Raw genomic sequence first — 23,318 nt, 5'->3', positions numbered from 1 at the left:
GGAGACACATGTATGCATAGAACACCTATTGTAGTTGAGAAGCTTCATAAACACGAGGGTACAGAAGAAGTTCCAGCACTGAATGGTACACTCAGGGCTGCTGTGCTGATTGTTAAAACACCGAGTACTTCTCTATTGATTTATAGGTAAACAGAGAGATAACTTAAAACTCTGATGGAGTCAGGATTCAAGCTCAAAATGCCTAAAATAGCTTACATTGTTAACCAAGATGTAACGTAAACACTTTTTATTTGTCCTGATGTATTAGATTTCACTGAACTAAACCTTGCATTCCAATGATTAAGTTTTGTAACCGTCTGTATAAACAGAGATATTGGATAAACACGAATCTCATCTATTTTGTAAAGCTGAGAAATTTTAGTTTGGATGTGATTGCCTTAGTTTAGGAAAAGCTGAGAGTAAGTAGATTCAGCTTCACAAGATCGTTGATGTTAAGGGCAATTTTCTGCCAATTGGGGATGCAAGTCACTCAATAATAACCAGTTTAAGGGTGAAGTCCTATTAAGAGTTTGACATGTATTGCCTATAAAATCATGGCCTAGGAAGGGTATCCATTAGCTTGTGAAAATGATTTTAATAAAAAGTTACACCAAAAGATTTAAATATTACCAGTATCCATTGAGGAGCAATTTGTATTATAACATGCATTACACGAATTTATAAAACATAGATATATGCACATATATAGTATATTATTCTGCATAGTATTTCAACAACCTTACACATTACATATTAATTATCTGTCTTCTACTTGTCAATTCCATATACATGTATGTGTGCATATATATATTTACATATATATATAAGATTTTATTGTTGGCATGATTTAAATTATGATTTAAATCACTATATTGTTATATAAATGAATATTTTTAATATAGCCCCCAGATACAAATATGAGTGGTTATGGGTGTGCAGAGGAGGTGATGTCTGATCCCGAGGACAGAAGCAGAAGGAATCAGGGAGAAAATGTGCTATTTGAGCTGAATCTCATGCAGAAGCAATAGAGGGTTTTCAAGAAGAACAAAGAGGCAGGAGTGCAGGAAGAAGCACAGAGCACAGGAATCCTTAGCACTGTGGCTACTTGGTCAGAACTGGCTGTTTTGTACATTAAGAGAAAAGTCTGGATTTTATGCCATGAAGAGGTCATGAGAGTTGAAATCTAAGGACAGCTCAGATTTGAATTTTAGAAAATTAACAATGAAGGGAGGGAAGAGGATTTTTTTTTACAAAGATAATTTAATATCACATCTGCTATTTTTAGTAACCATGGAAACAGGCATATATGAATCAAAGGGGAAAACAACATGAGAGAAAGACACCCATGAGGAGAAGTGCATTAGACGAAATAGACTCATTCATTCAATAACTACGAAGAAATCATTGAGCATCTGTGTGTGCCAGGCACTAAAGACATATTCATGAAAAATAGAGATAAAACACCTGTTTTTCATGGGTATCAGCCGACATTATAGTGGGGGAAATGGCTCAAACTGATAAAGAATTTACTTTGGGCCAATGATTATTTTAAGCACTTTCCATCTATTAAGTCATTTAAGATGAACATCCATGTGGTTGTAACAGAAGTAAATAGACATGGAGTGACATGTAGGAATGTGACAATTCAGGAAACAGGTAAAAAAAAAAAAAGGTGGTCAGTGACATAAAATGACATTGAGGTCCAGGTAGCAAGAATAATTCTGAGGGGATTTAAAAAAAATCTTAAGAGAATAAGTATGGTCTACCTTTTTAAATTTTATAGCTGAAAAGCAAATCACTTTATTTTCAGCTATTTTTGCATAAAATAAAGTGAGGGAAGAATTATGGGAACCCGAGATGGTTTTTCCTGTCTCCTGGATTTCTGAAGTTCTCCAACCAGTTTCACCACTTTGTTTTCAATTTCCTAAGTGGCTCTCTTGAAAGGTGCTTGAAAACACTGTTTTCAGTGTTCTCAACTCACGCCTCCCACAGCTACAGAAGTGGAGTTACAGGCTGCAGGTGGCATGTTACCAAGATGAAATGATTCAACCTTTCTTCACTAAAGAATCCAGCAAAGGAATGGAGAGCAAGTGGTTCTGCTCTCAGTCTAGAATAATGTAGTCAGAGCTGTCTCCAGTCAAAAAGAGAATTGTGTCCTGGGTTCCTTCATCAAAAGGTGCGAGGAAGGTTGTTATTTTCCAAGCTTAGTTCAAAATTAACATGAAGAACAAAGAGTAGTTCTAAATTGAAAACCAAACATAACTTTATAATTATTCTCTTATTCTTTTTTCTTTTAATTTCTTTGTTCCAAGAATACTGATATTCTGTTTAAAGAATAAATCTTGAATGATAATTAGCTATAGCTGAATTAATCATTCTGGAAAAATATCTTCTAGAAACAATGTCAGAATTCTAAATTTAAATCATTTGAAGGTACACTGTTTCTTGAACATGATATTTATTCTCTCAGTGAAAATTGCTCACATATAGCTACTTGGCAATTTTTTACTTTTACTTACAAGGGCAGAGCCAAATTAATAAATTAATAATTTAGCATATTCACAATAATTGTTATAAAACAGAATATTAAGGAAAACATTTTTTTTTCTCATTCGCATTAACATTTTGCTCTAAGGAAAATGTTATCTATCTACTCTATGGTGTAGGAGCTTGTTCTTAGCCCACTGTTTTGCCTGTGGAACCCACAATTCATGCTAAATGAAATAAGCCCCTCCAAAAGAACCAAAGGCCAAGTGTTTTCTCTGATATGCGGATGCTAATTCACAAAGGGGGGGCAGTTTAGGGAAGAATAGAGGTACTTTCCATTACACAGAGGGGAGTGAGGGGAGGGGAAGGAACATGGAAGTAGGAAGAATAATAGATTAAATTGGATATTATTACTCTATGTGTGTATGGGATTACACTACTGGTGTAGTCGACATCATGTACAACCAGAAAAGTGAGAAGTTATACTCCATCTATGTATGATGCATTAAAATGCATTCTACTGTCATGTATAACTAACTAGAACAAAAAAAAAAAGAAAAAAGAAAATCAATCTACATTTGTAAAGTGCTAACAAGAGCACCAATACTTTATTTGAATGTGTGGTTCACTCATTCATCAATTTTTCACAAAGTTAAAGTTCAATCAGTCTTATTTTTCCTATTTGTAATCAGGATTAAATATGAAATTTGACCCTTTGACTTCAATGGGATATTACCAAAAGACATAAGCTTTAATAATTACAGAATAGAAAGTTTAACACTGTAGTTGTTCAATAAAATCCATTCATTATCCAATCATTATTTATAAGAATGCCAGGATTACAAGATTTATTTATTACAATAAATATTTTCCTCCTAATCTTATGGGAAAACAGATTTTATATTTTCACGACATGGAAATAAGAAGTATCTGTTTATGACAAATTGTTCTCACAAGCAACGTTTATTTTTTAAGAAACATTCTGGGTATATATACATATACTCAGCACTTGTTTTTCAATAACCTCAACAGAAAATTTTCAATCTAAACTTATGAGCATTTCCAAAGGTACATTTGTTTAATTGCTTTATTTTCTTTAAAATATTCACTAAATGGGGCATCTGTCTATCAGGGCAACTACAGCATTCTGCACATACTAAGCCTATTGGGTAATTCTAAGACCTGAATAAACATGGCATCTTATCAATATCTTCAGACTGTTGTGACTGAGTGTATTAGAGATTTGCAAGAAAAGCTATCCTTTGGATTTTACATTTGCTAAACCCAGATATTTTGGAGAGCTATATTTTGATAAAATCAAGTTAAGAACTTTAATCTTCAAGCCTAAAAAATTTATACTTAAAGCCAATAGAAAGGAGAAATAAAACATGCTCATATTCGGCTCAAGAGACACAGACTTTTGTATTTCTCTTATATGATCATAGGGAAAATTTCCTATGTATATTTTTTTTTTCATGAAAATCTTGGTTAAGCTACTTACAACCTGTGAAATAACTTTGGAAGCATCCTTAGCCTTTAAGCTATGTGTTACAGAAAGGCTGATCACCTTTCCACTTTCCATTACTGTAGTTCTCCCCACCTCTCCACCAAAATCAGACAATGGTATAGCCCACTGCTGTGAGAGGAACAAGAGAACACAAGAAAGGAAGAGAGGGAGAGAGGAGAAACCGAGAAAGTAAGTTAAAGGAAAAACAAAAAGACAAAACAAGAAAATAAGAGTAAAGAAAAAAATGACTCCCAGAAGTCCCTCCGAGGGATAGGGACAGCAGCAGGGAGCAACAGCCCCTGCACAGCAACTCACATTCGGCAGAAACTGCACCACATGAGTAATCTTCTTTCCATGCAACATCATACTTAATCTTCAAAAGAACCCTATTAGCTAGGTACTATTATTATCCCCACTTTACCAATGAAATCAAGGTTAAGAATGTTTCCATCTCTTGGTCAGGGTCACATCAACAATTTTAGCAAGAGAACCAGTGCGTGTTCTAGTTCCTACTCTAAAGGCTGTGCAGCTAACTCTGATGGGGAGAAGATAAGCAGGGTCAGGGGCTGGCCTTCCTGTGTGCACATTTTAAAGGAGGAAGGCATCTTATAATTAACATGCCCAAAAGGACCTCCTAATTTCCTGCTTTAAACCTTTGCCATCCCTTCCAGCCTTTCCCTTATCTTAGTAAATATTAGTAATATTACAGGGGCTACGGAACCCAGAATCACACTTGCTTAAGTTCTCCTTTTTTCTTCACTACAATCCAATTCATAAGTCCTATGGATTTAGATCCCAAATTGTATCTCCTTTCCACGTCAAATCTGTCTTACTGAACCTCATGTTAACGTCGGCCTCATCTTAATCTCCCTCTTTGCCTTTATTGACCTTCCATTGATTCTCTACAGACGCAAGGGTCCTCTTCTTAAAGCACAAAGTGGAATATATGTTACTCCCCTGCTATAAAATGATTTGGGGGCTTCCTTTTTCTAAATTACTCCCACTGATTTACAAGGCTCTGCACCATCGGGCCAGGGGCTCCTCTCCGCCTGGTCTCTGGTTTATTGACTGAGCTCCAGGCATGCTGGTGCTCTCCCAGTGACTTGAACACCAAAGCTCAGTACCTTCGCATATGCTTCTCCTTCTGCCTATAGCACATCTTCTTCTCTTAGCAGCTGTATCTCATTCTAAGTTAATTTTTTTAAAATTTTTTTTTAGAGAGAGAGAGAGAGAATTTTTAAATATTTTTTTAAAGAGAGAGAGAGAGAGAGAGAGAGAATTTTAATATTTATTTTTTAGTTTTCGGCGGACACAACATCTTTGTTTGTATGTGGTGCTGAGGATCGAACCCGGGCCGCACTCATGCCAGGCGAGCGCGCTACTGCTTGAGCCACATCCCCAGCCCTCATTCTAAGTTTAAATATCACCTTCTAGAAGCCTTTCCTGATGGCTGCATTTCTATATTTTAACCTCCAGAATACTTTAAACAATGCACAAATGTTTCGTCTATTGCTTTATCTTCAGGATGAATCCCAGGTCAAAGATTATGATTGTTATATTCATCATTGTCTTCCCAGATCCCAATGGACACCCCAAATGAAGTGGGTACCTCAAAAAATATTTGTCAAATAATTTAAAGGAATAGGAAATCTCTTTTAAGCAAATAAATTTCACCATAGAAACTCTGATCCTTCTATGATATCCCATCCTGTTCTCTCATGCATTCTCATTGCTTCTAGCAAATAGAGAATAATACGACTTATAATTGTGAAAGTGCTCACTGAAAACCACTTTGGGATTCTCCCAGTCACCCAGAGGAAACTTAATGAGATAGAATGGAATATGACTGAATTGTGTAATAAATACCACAAATAAATATTTGATTTGAGATTATGGTATTTTAATCACATGTGAAAGTTTTTAAAAGGTGACTATGATTTGTTCTCAATGTAAACAGAGGTTCATGTTAAAATCTCTAGAGATGTGCCTGATAAGAATTCATACTCACCCAAAGATTTAATGATTTCAGGAAAGTGTCCTCTGAACTAAAGCCAATAAAAACAGTAAAGTCATATGATAATTTTGGAGTGAGCCTAAAGCATAATAACTGATACAATTTAGTTGATATTTTTCTGTCTAAAAGGTATTACTTCTTTCCTGGACACTGAACAACAGGTATATTAATAGAGTGATGCTTTAAAGTCAAGGATCCAGCATAGAAAGATCTTAATGACTTGAACTATTCTGAACTACTCAATGGGGGGGGGGGGGAAAGCTTGTGTACATTTAGCACTAGCCAACACTCCTCCCCAGGATCTGTATTCTAGTAGATCTTGTGCATGCTAACAGATTAAAAATATTTGTATCAGTGCCTGACATTACTTCACCATCTTACTATAACTAGTATACTTCCTCTGGTTGTCATGTCACTAGCAATTAATTTTATTGTCAAGAATGCATGCTTCACTCTCTAAGCTGAGTATGTCTGTATAATCTTTTAATGCTTGTACTCAGACCTTATTTTTCTATTCATAGTACTTATTTATATTTTTCCAGCCCTAGCTTTAACTTCAAGCTAAATATCAGTAATTGCTTTGCCATAAACCCTGAGGTTACTGGTCACCTTCAAGTTAAAACTTGTGCTCCTTCTATCTAGAATAAAGAGTTTCTAGTGGTCTTTTTGCATTTGAGTATTTAATTGTCAAGGATGGAATAAAAATTCAAAAGCCTCGACCTTAACTGACATATCAGAGATAAAAATGACTTTGAAACTCTTCTACTATGTCAAGATACTATTTATATCTTTCAATAGCACACAAGTTAAGGATCTTGGCGAATGGAGACTTGGGCACCAAAAGGCATGATCACAAACAGCAGCCAAAAAAATGTCTGGCTGTGGACCAGATACATTGTAATGGCCTACACAGATTTTATGTCACTTCCCCAGTGTCAATGCCAAGACTGGAAGGCAGCACCCAGACGGCATGCCCATGTCATATGAGAGTTCAAATGAGGAAGCAGCAAACAGGTTTTGATAATGAAGAATAAAGTCCAGCTCCTCCTATTCAGTATTATTAAGCCAGATGACCACATATCCTAACTCTTTCTTATGACCATCTTTAGGGTTGGAGATGTATGAATGAGGCTATGAGACCCTGGTTTTAATCCTGAGCACTGAAGGAAAAAAAAAGCAAACTATAAAAGTTTACACAACAATCTTTTAATAAGAACTGGTGATACTTTATGCTTATACAGATTTATATTTCTTTGTCATAATGTTGTCTCATCACTTGAGGAAAAAATTGGTATAACCAAAACACAGAACACTTATGATAGTTTTTCAAAATTTCAGTGATTTATTTAAAAAGTGTATATTTGCATTTAAATTGTATAATTGTTTATATGGCATATTGACAAATAGTTTATGTAGTATATTGACAAATATTGATTTTTCCAGAAAAGAATTCTTTAAGAATAATCTGAGATTGGAACTGGTGGCTACTATGAATTTTTTCAATCTGAAGTATATTTCAGTGAAGATTTCAAAGGAATTTTCACAGCAGTTGGTTTCATGTATTTATATATGTGAAAGCTTTACTAAAAATCTCTCGTGGTGCCACAGGGATTTATATTAAAGCTAGGATAAGAGATCATTGTAAAGGAATGCAGAAGGTCCACTGGAAATTGTTTATAGGAACTTTTCTTAAAATACTACTTAACTGAGTTTTTCCCTCCCATTTATCCATTCATCCTTTTTAATATTTGGTAAGTATGCCATGTGCTCAGCCCTGTGGGCCTAGAGGTACAAAGATTAACGATATCCTTTGATACTAAGGAGCTTCTTTCCTACTAATAGAAGTCTTGATGTTAACAAATAATCATAGTACAACATTCCTTCTGCAAATAAAGTTATGGATAGAAGCACAAAGAAGGGTGAAGCTAACTTCCTCATTATGATATGGGGAATAACTCTGGAGAGGAAACCACATTTGAGCCTGGTTTGGAAGAGTGATTAACAGTCATTTGGTTTGAGGGTGGGACATACCTGGAATAGTTATGTGAGACTGTCTTTCACATCCCAATACACAAACAGAGGAGCTCCCTGAAGAGAAAACTAAAATGCGACTGGGGAAAAAAACACTTTTGTATTAAAACAGCTCACAGAAAATCCATAGGGTTGAATGCTGAGAAGGAATCAGATAAGAATGTGTTCAATGATGAAGGAGATAAATGAACACCCCCACAGAAGTCTGGAGTACTACATCTGGAATTAGAATTCAGAGGCAATCATCAAGAGGATGTGTTTCCCAGGTCTGCAGTGGGATTATGTTGGTAAAACAACAACAACAAATAGTATGATTCCTATATAACAGATGAGGAAACCACATCACAGAAATGGGTAACTGACCCCCTTCAATTTGTACAACCAAGTAACCAGAGGCTGACTTCATTCCCAGATTCTTTCCCCAGGGATAACTGGTAATGCCCCACTTGCTTAGGACAGCCACAGGATGGGGAAAGCCTCCTGAACTTCATATTTCATGAAGCTATAAAGGGTGAAATGAAAAAGAAATGGAAGACCCATTGATTAAATCCATAGGTGATTGCTTAAAGGTATTTAAATGCACAGGCTCATTAGAAAAAGCCACATGTTACTGGAATACATCCCTGAACTTCAGAGTTTGTCCTTCCAGGTTGGTACAGCGCATCCACAAGTGGTGACTGGCCCCAGGATACCTGGATGGATGGGCCAGTCTGACTAAACATTTGCATGCTCTTCCTTAACATTCTAGCAAACATATTTCATTACCAAATAATCATTTTAAGAATTGCACCATAATACCAGGGAAGAGCACTATAAAGTTTATGGAGGTAGGACCTTTAAAGTGTTTTAAAAATTCACATTCCAGGAGACACAAAACTTTCTGTATGCCTTATCAGTAGAGCCTATTCTGACTCAGTCTCATCAATTAAATAGTCCTAAAACTTTGGTCTGGACAAGGCAGAGAAGTTAGGAGTCTTTCCCTATCCTGTGGGTATCCAAAGCAAATGGGAAGTTATCAGTTATCACTCTGGAAAGAATCTGGGATTGAAGTCAGCCTCTAGTTACCTGTTGTGCAACTTGAAAGGGATCAGTTACCCATTTCTGTGATGTAGTTTCCTCATCTGTTATATAGGAAATCATACTGTTTGTTGTTGTTGTTTTATCAAGCTCACAGGGATGCTATGAAGGCAATATTACCAATAAACCATATAGAAAGTTAAAAATCTAATGGAAAGAACACTAAGATGTAAGGATCCCTGGGCTTTTAAACACATAGTGCTATATCAACCAACATTCATCAAGTCCAAATATAGTAGAATCCCCCAGAGAAGAATACCCTGACATTATCTTTTCCTCAGTACTCTTTACTCCTGTCGTTTAGTAGGAACCTCAAAGTGCTTCAAAACCTAAAATGTAGTGACCATAGCTAATCCAAGGCTACCTCATGATAGAAAAATCCTGTGGCCAGACAGGTGTCCATGATCACACAATTAAATCTACTTGATCCCTGAAATTAAATTATTTGTTACCTTTAAGATTATTCAAAGATTATATTTGCACCAATAATTTACTTAGAGGGATACCATCCTAAAATTAGACTTGTTAATTTGAAGGTGAATTTAAAGGATTGGAAAGACATTTGAAATAAAGAATTATTAATTTTAAGCTATCATGTCTTGTATCATGTCTTGACTGGCTTCCCAGATGTAAAATACTTGAAGTGCTTCATGTATTTCATGGGTACAATTTAAGGGTATGCCTACTATTACTATATAAAGTAGATAATAATTAGCCACTATAGTTCATATTCTGCAAGTTTAAAGAGAACTGTATTTCTGATTCAAATGTGAGACTATTTATGAGATAATACAAGAATCCCTTTATAAAAGGAATCAGGTCAAAACCATTTTGAGATATATAGGTGGCTTTTTGTTTTCAGTCTTGCAAGTTTCTGTGTTTATCTGGTCAAAGGAAAATTTTCTTCTGGGAAGTTAAGGTAAACTCTGTTTTAAGAGTTTGCCCGAATCTGCCTGAGCTCTCTCAGTCATGCTATGCCTGTGGAAAGGAAGAGAGTAAAGAATATCTCTGAAATTTTTCTTTTCATGTGAAACTGAAACTTTGAAAAAGCTCAAATGATTTCCTACTTGTTCCCATAAACACAAAGACAATCTTCCGAAGCCGCACCACATTTCCAGGAATTCTAAACTAAGCCTAGTCTCTTTAGTCTGTCAATCCTAACTTAATATTTGGAAATATGATACTACATGCTTTCCAAAGTTGAACACAGACTTAAATTTAGTGAAAATTATGTTATTTCACCCAGCTAAGGGTGTGCAGAATAATAGAATAAAAGTGTTTGTGCATGTGTGTGGGCATAAATGGGGGAAGAAAAGCAAAAAAAAAAAAAAGTACGATCTATAATATCTTAGAATAGTTGTAGCTATTGGGATTTAAACTTGTCTTGTAATTTTAAAGGATTTAAACTTTTGCTATTAGGGCTCCTTTAGACATTCTAAGTGACAGATCTGATGTCTTGCATCAATATTTGATTATTTCTGGTGTCACTCTACAGTTTTTTTCAGCAGACTCTAACCTTTGAATAATAAGATCCAGGAAACCTTTTTAAAAAATAAATTTGATTTCTTTCTTTAGAACTGTGTTCTTTGCTAGGATTCCTTATTTCAATATGTAGAGTACTAAGCTGTGACTTTTCACTCTCAAAATAAAGGCATTAGCTCTATTAAGCTCTGATTTAAATAGTTGAGCCCAAGTTAACACACTTTTTTGCCTCTCTGGCACACACTCAGCAGATGTCATTTCTGAGAGCTGTGATCATGTTGTGTCCAGTGATATTTTAAACAAATTCTATTTACTGCTTCAATGAATATGGAGGCTAAGGATGCAATCATTTTGAGATGGATGACTTAATAGTGTGCCATTTTTAAAAGGCATCATAAGGAAACAGATGACTGAGTCTGACTCATTTTGCTTCTCCCTCTTTTCTCTCATACATGCCCTCCTTCCGGTGTCCTGTTCACACAACACAAGTACTTGCTGAGTCTCTTCTGTTTCCCACGAGGGCACACAAGAACAAAAACATCTTTATAACCAATTCAGAAGTGATCAGTTTTCTCCTAGTCCACAGGGTTAAGAAGAGGAGGCACTGGGAGCTGGAAAGAGCATGAGTGGCAGCCGGTTTGGGGGAAGTAATGGTAATAACATTGCCCAGAAACTTAGATGGAAAGTGTTACAGTTTGGGTCTGGAATGTTTGACCAAAGTTTAAGTGTTGAAGACGTGGTCCCCAGTGCATCAGCATACAGATGTGGGGCTTGGGGAAGTGATTGGATCATGTAGTCTCTGACTTCATCAATATATTAATCCATTTGGTGGATTAATAATTTGAATTGTTTACTGGGAGGAGGTGGAAACTGTAGGCAGTTGGGACATAGTTACAGGCTGTAGGTCATGAGGCACATGCTTGGGGACATATTGTTCATGGCCTCTTCCTCTTTTCTCTCTCTCTTTGGTTCCTGGCTACCTTGAATTGAGCAGCTTTTCTCCGCTATGCTCTTTTACCATGATGTTCTGCCTCACCTCAACTCCAAAGCAATGGAGCTGGCTGGCCTTGGACAGGAACCTCTGATACTGTGAGGCAAAAGAAATCTTTCCTCCTCTATGTTGCTTATATCAGGCATTTTGGTCACAGTGATGAAAAATTGGACTCTGTCAGAAATTTATACCCATTCTCTGCAGTATTCTTCAGAATTCACCAAGGAAAATTTTTAGCTAGACTAGATAATAAAAAAAAAATCCTCAAACTAAGAAAAACATTAGGTATCCTGAGATAGGTGAGATAAAACAACCCTTTATTTAGCATTGAGTTCTCTGTGAGTGCAAACCTTTTCTATCAGAATGAATCTACAGGGCACCATATGCAAATTAGAAAAAGATACTTATTTTGTGTAGATACACCCAGTGGGCACATGGCTGAGTGGAACTGGGCTGGATTCCAATATCCTTGCATCACCTCAAGTAGTCAACTTCATGCAAGATATAATCTGAACAACTGGACGTGGGGATCCTATTTATACAGATCTCTCTTTAGTGCTTACAAATCACCAAGACAAAAAGGATACAACTATAACATGTCTATAGTCATTACAGACTAGCACTGTGTCAAATTTAAATGATAAAGTTTTCTGCAGCAAATATTAAATTCACTCCACCTAAATTCAGATAAGCATAAAATGATTCTTGATAAAGATTCCTTGTAATATTGATATCAAAGAGCAATGAAGACAAGTCCCTCTCCTCCATTTCACTACTAGAAAAATGGAATACTTACCACCATCTTCAACTGCAAAATGGAACACATCACTTGTGGCATTAGCCCCTTCTTTTAAGACATAGCATATTTTCATGTCATCAATGTCAGCTAGAAAATAACCAAAAGCAAGATGATTAATTACTTTGGCAAGTTTCTTACCGTAAGTAAATCCTATTGGCTGTTGTCTTTCTGTAAATGTGTTTAGATCCTCTTCCAGGGGAACAGTACTATCTTAAACCGTCAGATCTCTAAGCCCCTTGATTTCAGCTGTCTGTGGAAATTTGATGCCCTACACAAGAGTGCGAGACATAGGTTGTAATAATAGCAAGGTGTCGCCACTCCCAATAGTGCTCACATGTTCGTGCACCAAGAGTGACTCCTAAATACGGAATGTCAAGCACCATGACAGGTGGAAAGGAATATGTTTTGAGGCATGGCAGATTTCCTGGCCCTCTTGAATTACATCCTTTGCCTCTCTGGAGGACTGGCCCTCAGAAGCAAAAGGCTTTGCCCCCTCACTCTTACCTTCTGTGGTATAGCCGGCTGTTTCGAAGGTCTCCAAAGTTTAAAAGGCAAAATCAAGGAGGTACTTCTTTAAAAACCTCACAGATTGAAATAACTATCCTGACTCGATGTCTAAGAGAACTTAGAACAAAACAACGTCTAATAAGAATGGAAAGCTTTATTTAGAGCAGAAAGTTATACCTCCTCAGGTTATTTCCTACTCTGTTGAATTCACTTGATATCAAATTCACTCTATGAAATTCAAATTAATAGATTTTTTTGTTTTGATTACTAGGGCACAATTTTTAAAATTTAGTCATCAATTTGTCAGTTCTCCTCCTTAATGATAGTGCACAGAGAATATAATAGGACAAATATTCTGTTCTGTGACACTCACAATAGATGGTTATTTGACCTGGGCCAATCAGTGAGTTTCCTAAGGTTACATAAAATTGGATCACAGTTAAAAATAGTTTTCAACAACAGTCTATAATATATATTTATCTGGTAGGTGTTTTAGGGTTTTTTCATCTCCCAAAAGCTCTACTTCAGTTCATGCTAGGGAGTTCAGAGGCTATATACACACACACACACACACACACACATTTATATAATATACATCTAATGAAATATAATAACTTATGAAAGAATAAACTTGAGTGAGGCAAGGTGTTAGGATCCATGTGTTTCTACAGCCCTACTCTATAGATGTGAGATGTGCTCCTCACTGGCTCATACAAGTTTGAAAGGTGACTCACGGTCAGGAATCCCTGGGGTGAAAATCTGATTTTATAGTTAATGGCACCTTCTTGCTAAAAGAGGTACGTGGAGGCAAAGCAAGTTCAAGATGTTCTGTCCTCCTGCAATACTTCCTTTTAGCTGTGCTATAATTTCCAAAACTCTCTGCCTAGTGTCATTTTTATCTTTCTGTGTGGCTATCTTTCCTAATAGATTGAGAATTTCTTGGATATATTGTTTCCCATCCTAACTTCCCAAGTCCTTTGCTCAGGGTCTTATAGTAAAAGCTCAAATATTCCTTAATGTAAAATGAAGATGTTAAGTTGCCTGATGGCTCACACTTGCATCTCTCCCTTGGCATGGATGGGTTTCTGCAGGGTAAGGAGTGCAGGCCCTGAGAGCCTCTTGGTCTATTTAAATCTCCTAACTCAATTCCTGTAACCTTCCCTTTGTCAGTAAGGAGTTAAATCATCTCCACTGACTATGCATCCCTACCATGGGGGAAAACAGCTTTGGGCCATGTGGGGAAGACTCTTTCCAGTATTTTCACCTTTTCTAAATTTTATAAGAAAATGTAAAGGTTTTACTAGGAGAAAAGAAAGAAAAGAAAGAAAGAAAGAAAGAAAGAAAGAAAGGAAGGAAGGAAGGAAGGAAGAAAGAAAGAAAGAGCCCTGCTTAGCACATCCCACATTGGTGCCAATGATTTCTTAGGCAAAAATACAGTATTTTGGAGACAGTGTCATTGAAACAAATAATTGCTTCAAAACTGATTTTTCAGAACTTTCCTTTTTTAAGAAAAAGAGAATATGAATGCAATATGACACTCAGGTGTCATGTTTCCCTTCCAAACCAGTGAATGTGTTATTGATTAGTTGGAACTTAACAAAATTCTTTTAGTTTTCCCTGAAACTTTGATACTAATTTATAGTTTAAAAAGAGGCTTTTTAAATCTCAAGTAAGTACTTTGGGCAAAATATTGTTATCCTCCAGGTACCTCTGGAAATAACATAAACATACTGTAAATATGCCTTAACTCTAGCTTTCTTAAGGCACCCAAGTCCTAACAAGATAAAAACTCAAAAGTTAAAATGCTATCTTCTTCAAGCAAACATCTAGGAATTAACCAGGTTTTCTTCTAATGGTTAAACATGCAATTACATTTATTTCCAGTTTACCCACACAATCATTCTGTCTTTTCTATTGTAAGTTCATTAACATGTCTGGTAACCACATCTGGTTCAAACTCTTTGGGGACATTTCCACTCTACTGAAAGTGATTTATAAATTATCCCACATAATGTATCATTATGTACCTACTGCAAATAAAAAAAAAAAAATCCAGGTTTTTGAGACATGCGATTCAGACCTGGTGTGAGGTGTTGGCTAGAGGGAGGGTGGGGACACCTTGGGAAAGTTGTAAAGTTCGAAATAAATAAATAATTTTGACTGTGGCTGTAGCTCAGAGGTAGAGCACTTGCCTAGCATGCATGAGGCCCTGAGTTCAGTACCCCATACCACAAAATAATGATAATTTTCCTAATCTGACTAATTTGACATTGTTAATTTTTCCTTATAATGAACTTCAATTAAAATTTTACAAATCAATTATTATTCTTTTTCTCCTAGGAACCACTTGGTCAATCAACATAAAAATTTTCTCTGGCTATCTGTGCAAAATTGAATCAAGTCAGTGCACTGAAAAATCCATCAAAATATAGTTTAGCTTATCCCTAGATGATAAAGACAAAGCAAAAACAAATTAAAAGACGGCACAGTCCTTCCTCTGCTTTCTTTCTCCTACTGGAAGAGCTGCCCTAGCAGTTCTCTGATGAAGCTTTCTCCATTTTTAATTGCTTATCTAATCTCCATAAATAACTGCTATGAAGTAAACTCCAGCCTCAACTTGTTCATGTGAGTGCTGTGTGACTAAATTAAAACCAACAGTTTTCCTAGTCGATATTTGAGTTTGTATTGCAATGTAATAATTTCCCTTAAAAATTTAACTTTTTCCCCTAAAAAGAGAATCTCTATTTGCAACAAACTTAACTCTACATCAACCAAACAAACAAACAAACAAAACCCCACAAAAGTTATTGAAGATATTTCAAAATCAGTGAAAAACAGAACTGCCTAGAATAAAGTGGCATAATTTTTAGGGTTGAACATTTAAGAAATAACATTCCAATATTTCGAGCTGCTGGATTTGGTCTGTAGAACTTAAATCATTTGCCTGTCTTCATCCAAAAATTCTTTAAAAAAAAAAAATCTCTAAAATCAGATTTCCATTTCAGGTCTGGAGAGGGATTTGAAATACATTTTCTGTCCTCTAATATATTCCTTTCATCCTCTTCACTTTCCATGAAAATGAACCAGTGTAGGATTGCATGGCATCCCCATCCTCAGAAAGCCTTCACACAAAAGTTTCCTGCTGGTGTGGCGTGACACTTGGCACTCTGGGGTTTTCCTGTCCCTGCAGGCCCTGGGATACATTCAGGCTTTCGGCCAAGAATCAGGAGGTTGGAGTGTGAGGCTACTTGCCAGCATCAAACAGAGAAGCAGTTCACTTGAACACTACGTTTTGCTACATCCATGTTTATTAAAGTATTTGTTATCTAAGAGCAGAACACTGCTGTAGGAAAAGAACACCCCCACTGGGATGCCCTGGGGTTAAACTCCATCTCTACCCACAGAGCCCACAAATGGTGGATCTGATTTCCTTTCTGACATGGTGAGGTTTTCATGAAAGCAACACAAATGCCTTTGTAATGAAAGTCGCACGTTCTAGAGAACAGAGTCCTAACTCCCAATCTGGCACACTGAATGGACTTGTCCCTTCTCTCACTGAATAACCCAGCACAGGTCACCTGCCCTTCCTGTCTCAGACTGTGTCCACCCACCAGGGAAATTCAGGTTAGAAAAACCCTGTTACCTCAAGAACAAAGGAGCTTGAGGCAACTGGTGTTTGAAACAGGCCAGAGAGAGGGCTCAAAAATGATGAAATAATTTCCTCTGTGTACTATTAATCTTGTTTACATATCTTCAGGTTCTAAATAATGAAACAGGTGTACAGTTTGGTGATGAATACATTGTCTTCTTAAAAGTGTAGTATAATCTCCTTTTCTTGGGTGTATCCCACCCCCCCAGTCAATATATCCTGTGTTATCACATATAATTCTAACTCATATAACTTGTTGTAACTCTAGATGGGTGTTTATCTGTTATGTCTTTGGACAGGTGTTTGCCTGAGTCATGAAATATTATAAGAGAATTGTTAAAGTCTCCATGTAAACGTGAACATGTGTTTTTTTTTCTTTTAGTTACAAAGTTCCTAGCAACCACAATAGTATTGGTGATGCTCTTCAGCATTAATCAAAGTAACACAAATTTAAAGGTTTATTTGGACGCTCATTAATAATGATAATAATCTGAATAAATACAATTTAGTGAGCTACTCCAGCTATAAAGTGTTGAAATGCTTCATGAAGCATGCATAACATATGAAACAGAGGATGCTCAGAGGATAGCTGTGGCTAATGCAGCAGAACTGGAAAGTCTGCTTCAATTTTATTTCACCAATCCTGCCCCTACTTTGGCAACATAACTTGCCACTATTGAAATATATCAATACTCTCTCTAATAAAGGTCACTGTCATGGTACATCTGGCAGCAAGGCAGCTGTTTTGTAAGAAAGTAAGTATACAGTTATTTTTCCCTTTTCTTTTCTCCCTTCTCTTCCCTTGGACCCTAACTCAATGCTCTACTTATAGGCTTTCAGGGATGGCCATGCTCTCAGGAAATAAGACCTGGAATGTCCTTTGGGTATAAGGAAAGTAAAGGAAACATACCTTGAGTAAACTGAGTGATGCTGTGGTTGCCTTTGTCCAGGTTGAAGAGATATCCATGTCGAGGAGCCTCTGTCACAGTAAACTTCAGAGAGAAGTGCAGGCTATCTCTATCCTCCACTTTCAGTATTTTGCTTGTGATCATGAACCCCAAGTGACCAGTGGCCAGATTGCGAAGCACAGAGGCCCCTTTGTTCACTGCAATTTGGGGGACACTATTGTCAACAGGTAAGATCTGGATCTTCATCACTTGAGGTCTCCTCGTTTCAAATACTGTATCTGGGAAAACATAGAAGTCTGGATGGGTGCCATCAGTCACCGTGAAGGAGAAGCTGTCTTCACTCGACTCCGTGCCATCATGTTTGTAGCTGATTAAGTTTTCGTTCAAGTCTTGCTTGGTAAAAGCCATGACAGGTTTGGTATTGTTGAAAAGGAGATGACCATGAACAGGCACCTGGGTGACAGTGAATTTCAGGAGTTTGTCAGGAGTATCTCTGTCTTCAACAGTGAGTTCAAAGGGCGTGATCAGCTTGTTTTCACCTTCGCTGACAACCAAGTTATGGATGGTGACCACTGGCTTTTTGTTGTCCACGTCACTAATGGAGATACGGAACGTTCGGAAGACAGGGTTACGTCCGTCAGTGACTTGAAACTCAAAGCTGTCCATCTTCACCTCATCGTCAGCTGTGTGGATGTAGTAGATTTTGTTTCCAGCCAATTGGAGCTGAGTGAAAGATGCGATGGACACTCCAGGTTGGTCTGTGCACTCTAGGTGACCTCTCATGGGGGCCCTGGTGATGGTAAAAACCAAGTTTTCATCCGGGCTGTTCAAGTCACTTGTGCTTAGTAAGTCTGTTGTGAGGGTGACTCTACCACCTTCCTTCAAGGACACCCCCTTACTAATCACGTCAGGGAAGACAATGTCAACACTCCCAATGGACACATAAAAGTAGCGATCGATGAGGGCGTTAATTCCATCAGTCACATCAAATTTAATTAGGTCCCGGATGCCCTCTTGCCCAAAATGGACATACTGAATTAAGTTTCTGTCCACTTCATCCTGGGTAAAATTCATGCCCAGCGTGATATTTTCAAAGGCACCTGTAAGTTTTCGTCTCTGTAATAAACCATGTCCTGGCCCATAACGAATGATATAAACCAAGGATTTGTCTTCAGAGTCCAAATCAGTGGCCATTAATATTTTATTGTTGATGACTTTGGTTTCCCCAATTTCTATCTCCAGTCCATTATTGATGGTCATTCTGGGGGTCTCATCATCCACAGGGAGGATCATGATGAGGGCCATCTTTTCCAGAGAGTGCTCACCATCCGTTAACTTAATCACAAAACTGTCTTCCTGGGTCTCAGAGTCATCATGCTCATAAATAATGCTGGAACTCTCTATGATCTGATCCAAGGTGAAGCTTTCAACAAGAACTGTGCCATTTATCTGCTGGCTCATGATGTGGCCATGAGTGGGAAATCGGGTAATAGTGAAGGTTAAGTCATCCGGGGGGATGTCAGCATCAGCAGCATTGAGGATGGGCGTATCAATCACCAGACTCATACCTTCCATTACTATAAATTCTCTCATAAACATTTCTGGCTTTTCATCATTGGTAGGGATGATTACAATGGGGAAAAAATGTCTCTCTGAAAAGTTAATGCCATCAGAGCAACGAAATACAAACCGGTCTTCCACAGGTTCCACCCCTTTGTGGACACTCTGGACATAGTTAATGTGGCCCTGCCTGAGATCTTTCAGAGTGAAGGCACTTATGGCAATCCCTGCTCTGGACTTCTCAGAGCCTGGGGCTGGAGAAATGTTTTCGACATAGCCTGAGGTTGGCTGAATAACTATGGTGCACAGGAGGTCATCATTCAGGGAGTCAATATCTTCAGCGCTTATGTGCATTGAGGTTATAACACCTTTATCACCTTCCATTACTGTAAACTGTTCACCCACAGAAATTTCTGGGGCCTGGCTGTCCACAGGGAGGATGGTTACCCACACCGTGACACCTTGCATAGTATTACCACCAATTCTCCATTCTTGAGACTTTTCTGACAGGCTCAGGTTGAAAGAGTCTCCTTTGGGCAATAGGCCAATCTCACCACTGGTGTGGGCATAGACAACGTTGCCCTCCAAGAGGTCCTTTTGGGTGAACTGCTCTGCTGGAGCTCCATTGACCAGGATTTCTCCATACAAGGGTGGATCTTCCAAGAGGAAAGTCAGCATCAAATCATCAGTGTGTTCATCAGTCCCCTTAATAATACTGGTGGTGATTTCAGTAGCTCCGTTTTCTAAGACGTCTAGATAGGACTCCAGAGTACCTGTAGGAAGGCTCAGCATGGGCATCTCCTGGTCCACTGGCCGGACATTTACTCTGAGAGTGATAGGCACCACATGGTGTCTGTCACTGACCTCCAAGGAGCAGCTATCAGTCAAGGACTCATCTCCATTATGAGTATAAGAAATTCGCCCCTGTTTTATGTCCTCCAAGTGGAAGAGCTCTCCTACATGCAGTGTCTGTCCGGACACTTGCATGTGGCCATGTTTGGGTGCCTGTGTGAGGGTAAAAATGATGTGGGTCATATCAGTGTCTACATCACTCACATGCAACTCAGTCTCAGTTATGATGTGGTGGCCCTTCTCCTGAATAGTGAAGCCAGTGTTGAGGATCTCAGGTGGCTGGTTGTCCACGGGCTGCAAGTAAAGGGTGAAGGTACCAGGAGCCACATTCCCAGCTCGGTCCTCCACCTGGAACTGGAACTGGGCCACTCGCGCAGCCACTCCCAGTTCTTGACCTGGGGGTCTGTATGCAATTTTATGGTGATTGATCTGGGCTTGGGTAAAATGGGTCACCACAGTGGATGGGTAGTCAGTCAGGACCAAGGTGCCCAGTGGGACTGGTGAGTGGTTTTCATCGGTGTCCACAGGGGGCTGGGTCACGGTGTAACGGAGTTCTCTATCATCGGTGTCCAGATCAGTGTAGCGCAGCCACTTCTTTCTCAGTGGTGTGAGCTGGGATTCCTGCACCACCATCCGAAGGGGACAGCCACTGACCAGCTCTGGAGGGAGGCGATCCACAGGATGAATACGTATTACAAACTTCTGTAGTCCAGATTGATTAGGGGGGTCATGGTTATCCTGAACTCTAAATGTAAACTGGTCTATCACTGGGCCAGGACTATGGGGCCCAGAGTGTCTATAGAAGAGCCGCCCTTCTGTTATGTCTTTCTGCTGCCACTCTGTCACTGTTCGTTCATAATATGCTCCCTGCTTCCTCCAAAGGCCACTGATCAGCTCCTGCTCCTCTTGGGGAGGATGAGTTTGGCGGAGAAGCAGATGCCCTGCAGTTGAGGAGGGTGATTCCAGCACAAAAAGCAGCAGAGAGTCATCAGAGTCTATGTCAGTTGCACTCAGAGCAAGCGGTGGGATAAGCACTGTTTCACCCTCTGCCAATGTCAGTCCAGTGTTGGCATTCAGGACAGGTGGCTGGTCATCCACAGGCACTAAAGTGATGGGGAACAGGAACTGCACCTGGTGTCTGCCTCCTCCATCCACCATGCGGAGCACCAGGTTGTCACTCAGTGAACCATCTTTGTCATCATGCTGGTAGACCACATGGCCAGCTGCTAGCTCTGCCACAGTAAAGGTCTTAGGAGCAGAGTTGCTGCTGGGAGCACCCAGAATGACAAGGTGACCATGCCGGAGCCCAGCCACCACCTCCAGTCGCACTGCTTCTAGGTCATCCTCATCACTGATGACCAAGTTTTGTGGTCCACTGCCTGCAGGGCCTGTGAGAGGCCGAGACTGACCTTCGTAGAGAATAAGACCAGTGTTTCGTGTGACCACCGGAGCCAGTGTGTTCATAGGCTTCACCACTACCATGAAGGCAAAAGGGTCAGAGGCTGCTCCTTCCGGGTCCACTACTTCTAGCTCCAGTTCAAAGAGTCGCTCCTGGTTAGAGTCTTCAGAAGGGGGCTGGTAGGCTATCTTCAGAAGGTGCAGATCTCTCTGAGTGAAGGAGGAGAGGGGTAGGCTGCGGTCATCGGTGCTCACCAAGTAACCCTGGCCGGGCTGTAAGGGAGAGGTGAGGTTGAAGATCAATAGGTCAGGGGTAGACTCAGCATCCTCGGCTGCCAGCATGTCTGGAGTCAGGGCGGTCAGTACAAACTGGTCTACCTCCATCATCATCATGGCCACAAAACTAGGCTTAGGTGCGGTGTTCTCAGCCCCTCCTCGGATCCTCACTAGCACCTGGAAGTGCTCGCGTTTTAGAGCAGGGCTGCCAAGAGGAGCCCCTCGTGAACGCAGCTCCACCACCATGGGTACCCAATCTCTGTTGGGTGAGCGACTGGGGGCTGTGTGACGGTAGCGCACACCTAGCTCCTGAAAAGCTTTGCAGTCCATCAAGAGAGGCTCCGAGGTACTTCCTTCTCTGGCTTCTCCAGGGACCTGCGGATAGTGGAGGAGTTCTCCATAGCGAGGCAGCGCACTCAAGCCCGTCAGGATGCCCACGCGGCACTCCTCCGTCTCGGGCTGGTAGGCAAACTCCAAGCTCCGCGCGTCCAGGGCATTGCTGGTCCCCAGCAGTTCTTCCACGACCAGAGGCAAGTTCCGAGTCACAACCTCCAGTTGGGTGAAGACTACTTCCACCTCCAGGACCAGTGGTAGCACTACTGCCCCTCCAGGAGCGTCATAGCGCAGCTGCAGTCGCACGCGGTCCCGCGACGGGCTGCGCGCACCCAGGTGGGAATAGCGCACCTCTCCTGGGCCAAAGTCGCAGGAGAAGCGCTTGGGATTCAGGCGGCCAGGCCTCTGAGCCAGCGCGTCGTTGTCTAGCACAGTCACCGCGCAGCGGTCCCCTGGCTGCACCTGCAAAACTAGGTCGTGCAGCGGATCGAGCCAGACTTCACGCCCGAAAGGCACCCTGAGTCCGCGATTCGCCATCACTATGGCCTCCTCGGAAGGAACCCCCGCAGCCCCCGCGAGACCCGGAGACAGCAATGCTCGGTCACCCACGGCGGGCTGTGCCGAGATGCGGCTTACCAGTGACAGGAGAAGCAGCAGCAGACTGGGTGGCGGACCAAGTATTGGCTGAGAGCTGGTGGAGTTGGCTGTCCGGCGCGCGGGGGGAGCGACCTTTGGGGTCCTGGCTGGGTGCATGATCCAGGCGTGAGGACTCAGACAGGTCAGTCTGAAAGCGTGCAGTCAGTCCTCAGGCAGGCTACCAAAGACACCTCCGTTAAGTGCCAAGAACACCGCACTCTGCCTGCTAAGTCCCCCTGTAACTGGGACTGGGCCAGAAGGATGGGAAGTGTCCGGTGCGGTCCCTGCTGGAGCCGCAGCGGAAGAGGATAAGCCCTCCCAGCTCGTCGGGCTCCGCCGCTGCCGGCTCACTCACGCGGAGAACTGAGTCCCTCCAACTCTTACTTCCCAGGTCCCCAAACCCCAGGCTGTGAGGGAAATCCTTCCCCTCCTACCCCCTTACTCTAGTCTTCCCAGGAGACCAATCGTTGGTCCCGGGAGGAGGGACGGGAGTCGAGGGTTGGGTAGTGATTTCTGTCTATCAGCTCTAGGGACCGAGGCGGGGAAACGGTGGGGAGGGGAGGAGAAAGAACGAGCAACAGGTTGTCTTGAAAGTGCAGGGAAAAGGGACCTGGAGCTTCTTGCCCTTGATCGCGTTTTGCTCTGAGCTGCTAGATTTGGGGCTCACGCATAGGAAGCGGAACGCGCTGTGGTGCGGGATTCACTTCTTAGAATTTGTCTGCAATTAAGAATATCCCGTATTAACCCCTCTCCCCGCTGCAATGAAATCCTGCAAAGAGGATAGTTTTTTTTTTTTTTTTTTTTTTTTTTT

General features: G+C 40.3%; 1 protein-coding gene across 1 annotated transcript in view; it reads right to left on the bottom strand.

Moving 5' to 3' along the window:
• The window catches only part of Frem2 (FRAS1 related extracellular matrix 2), a 172,325-nt gene extending 149,416 nt beyond the window's left edge, over window positions 1–22,909 (bottom strand). Inside the window, exons 1-2 of the mRNA XM_015484020.2 lie at window positions 17,455–22,909; window positions 12,386–12,475 (exon numbers count right to left, since the gene is read on the bottom strand). Coding sequence (XP_015339506.1) covers window positions 12,386–12,475; window positions 17,455–22,624 — 5,260 coding nt within the window. The 5' untranslated portion in view covers window positions 22,625–22,909. The remainder of the gene's footprint in view (window positions 1–12,385; window positions 12,476–17,454) is intronic.
• Between the last annotated feature and the right edge of the window lie 409 nt (window positions 22,910–23,318).

This window comes from Marmota marmota, unplaced genomic scaffold, assembly GCF_001458135.2.
Source record: "Marmota marmota marmota unplaced genomic scaffold, marMar, whole genome shotgun sequence".
NCBI classification, from domain to species: Eukaryota; Metazoa; Chordata; class Mammalia; order Rodentia; family Sciuridae; genus Marmota; species Marmota marmota.
This window is presented reverse-complemented; position numbering and strand designations above follow the sequence as displayed.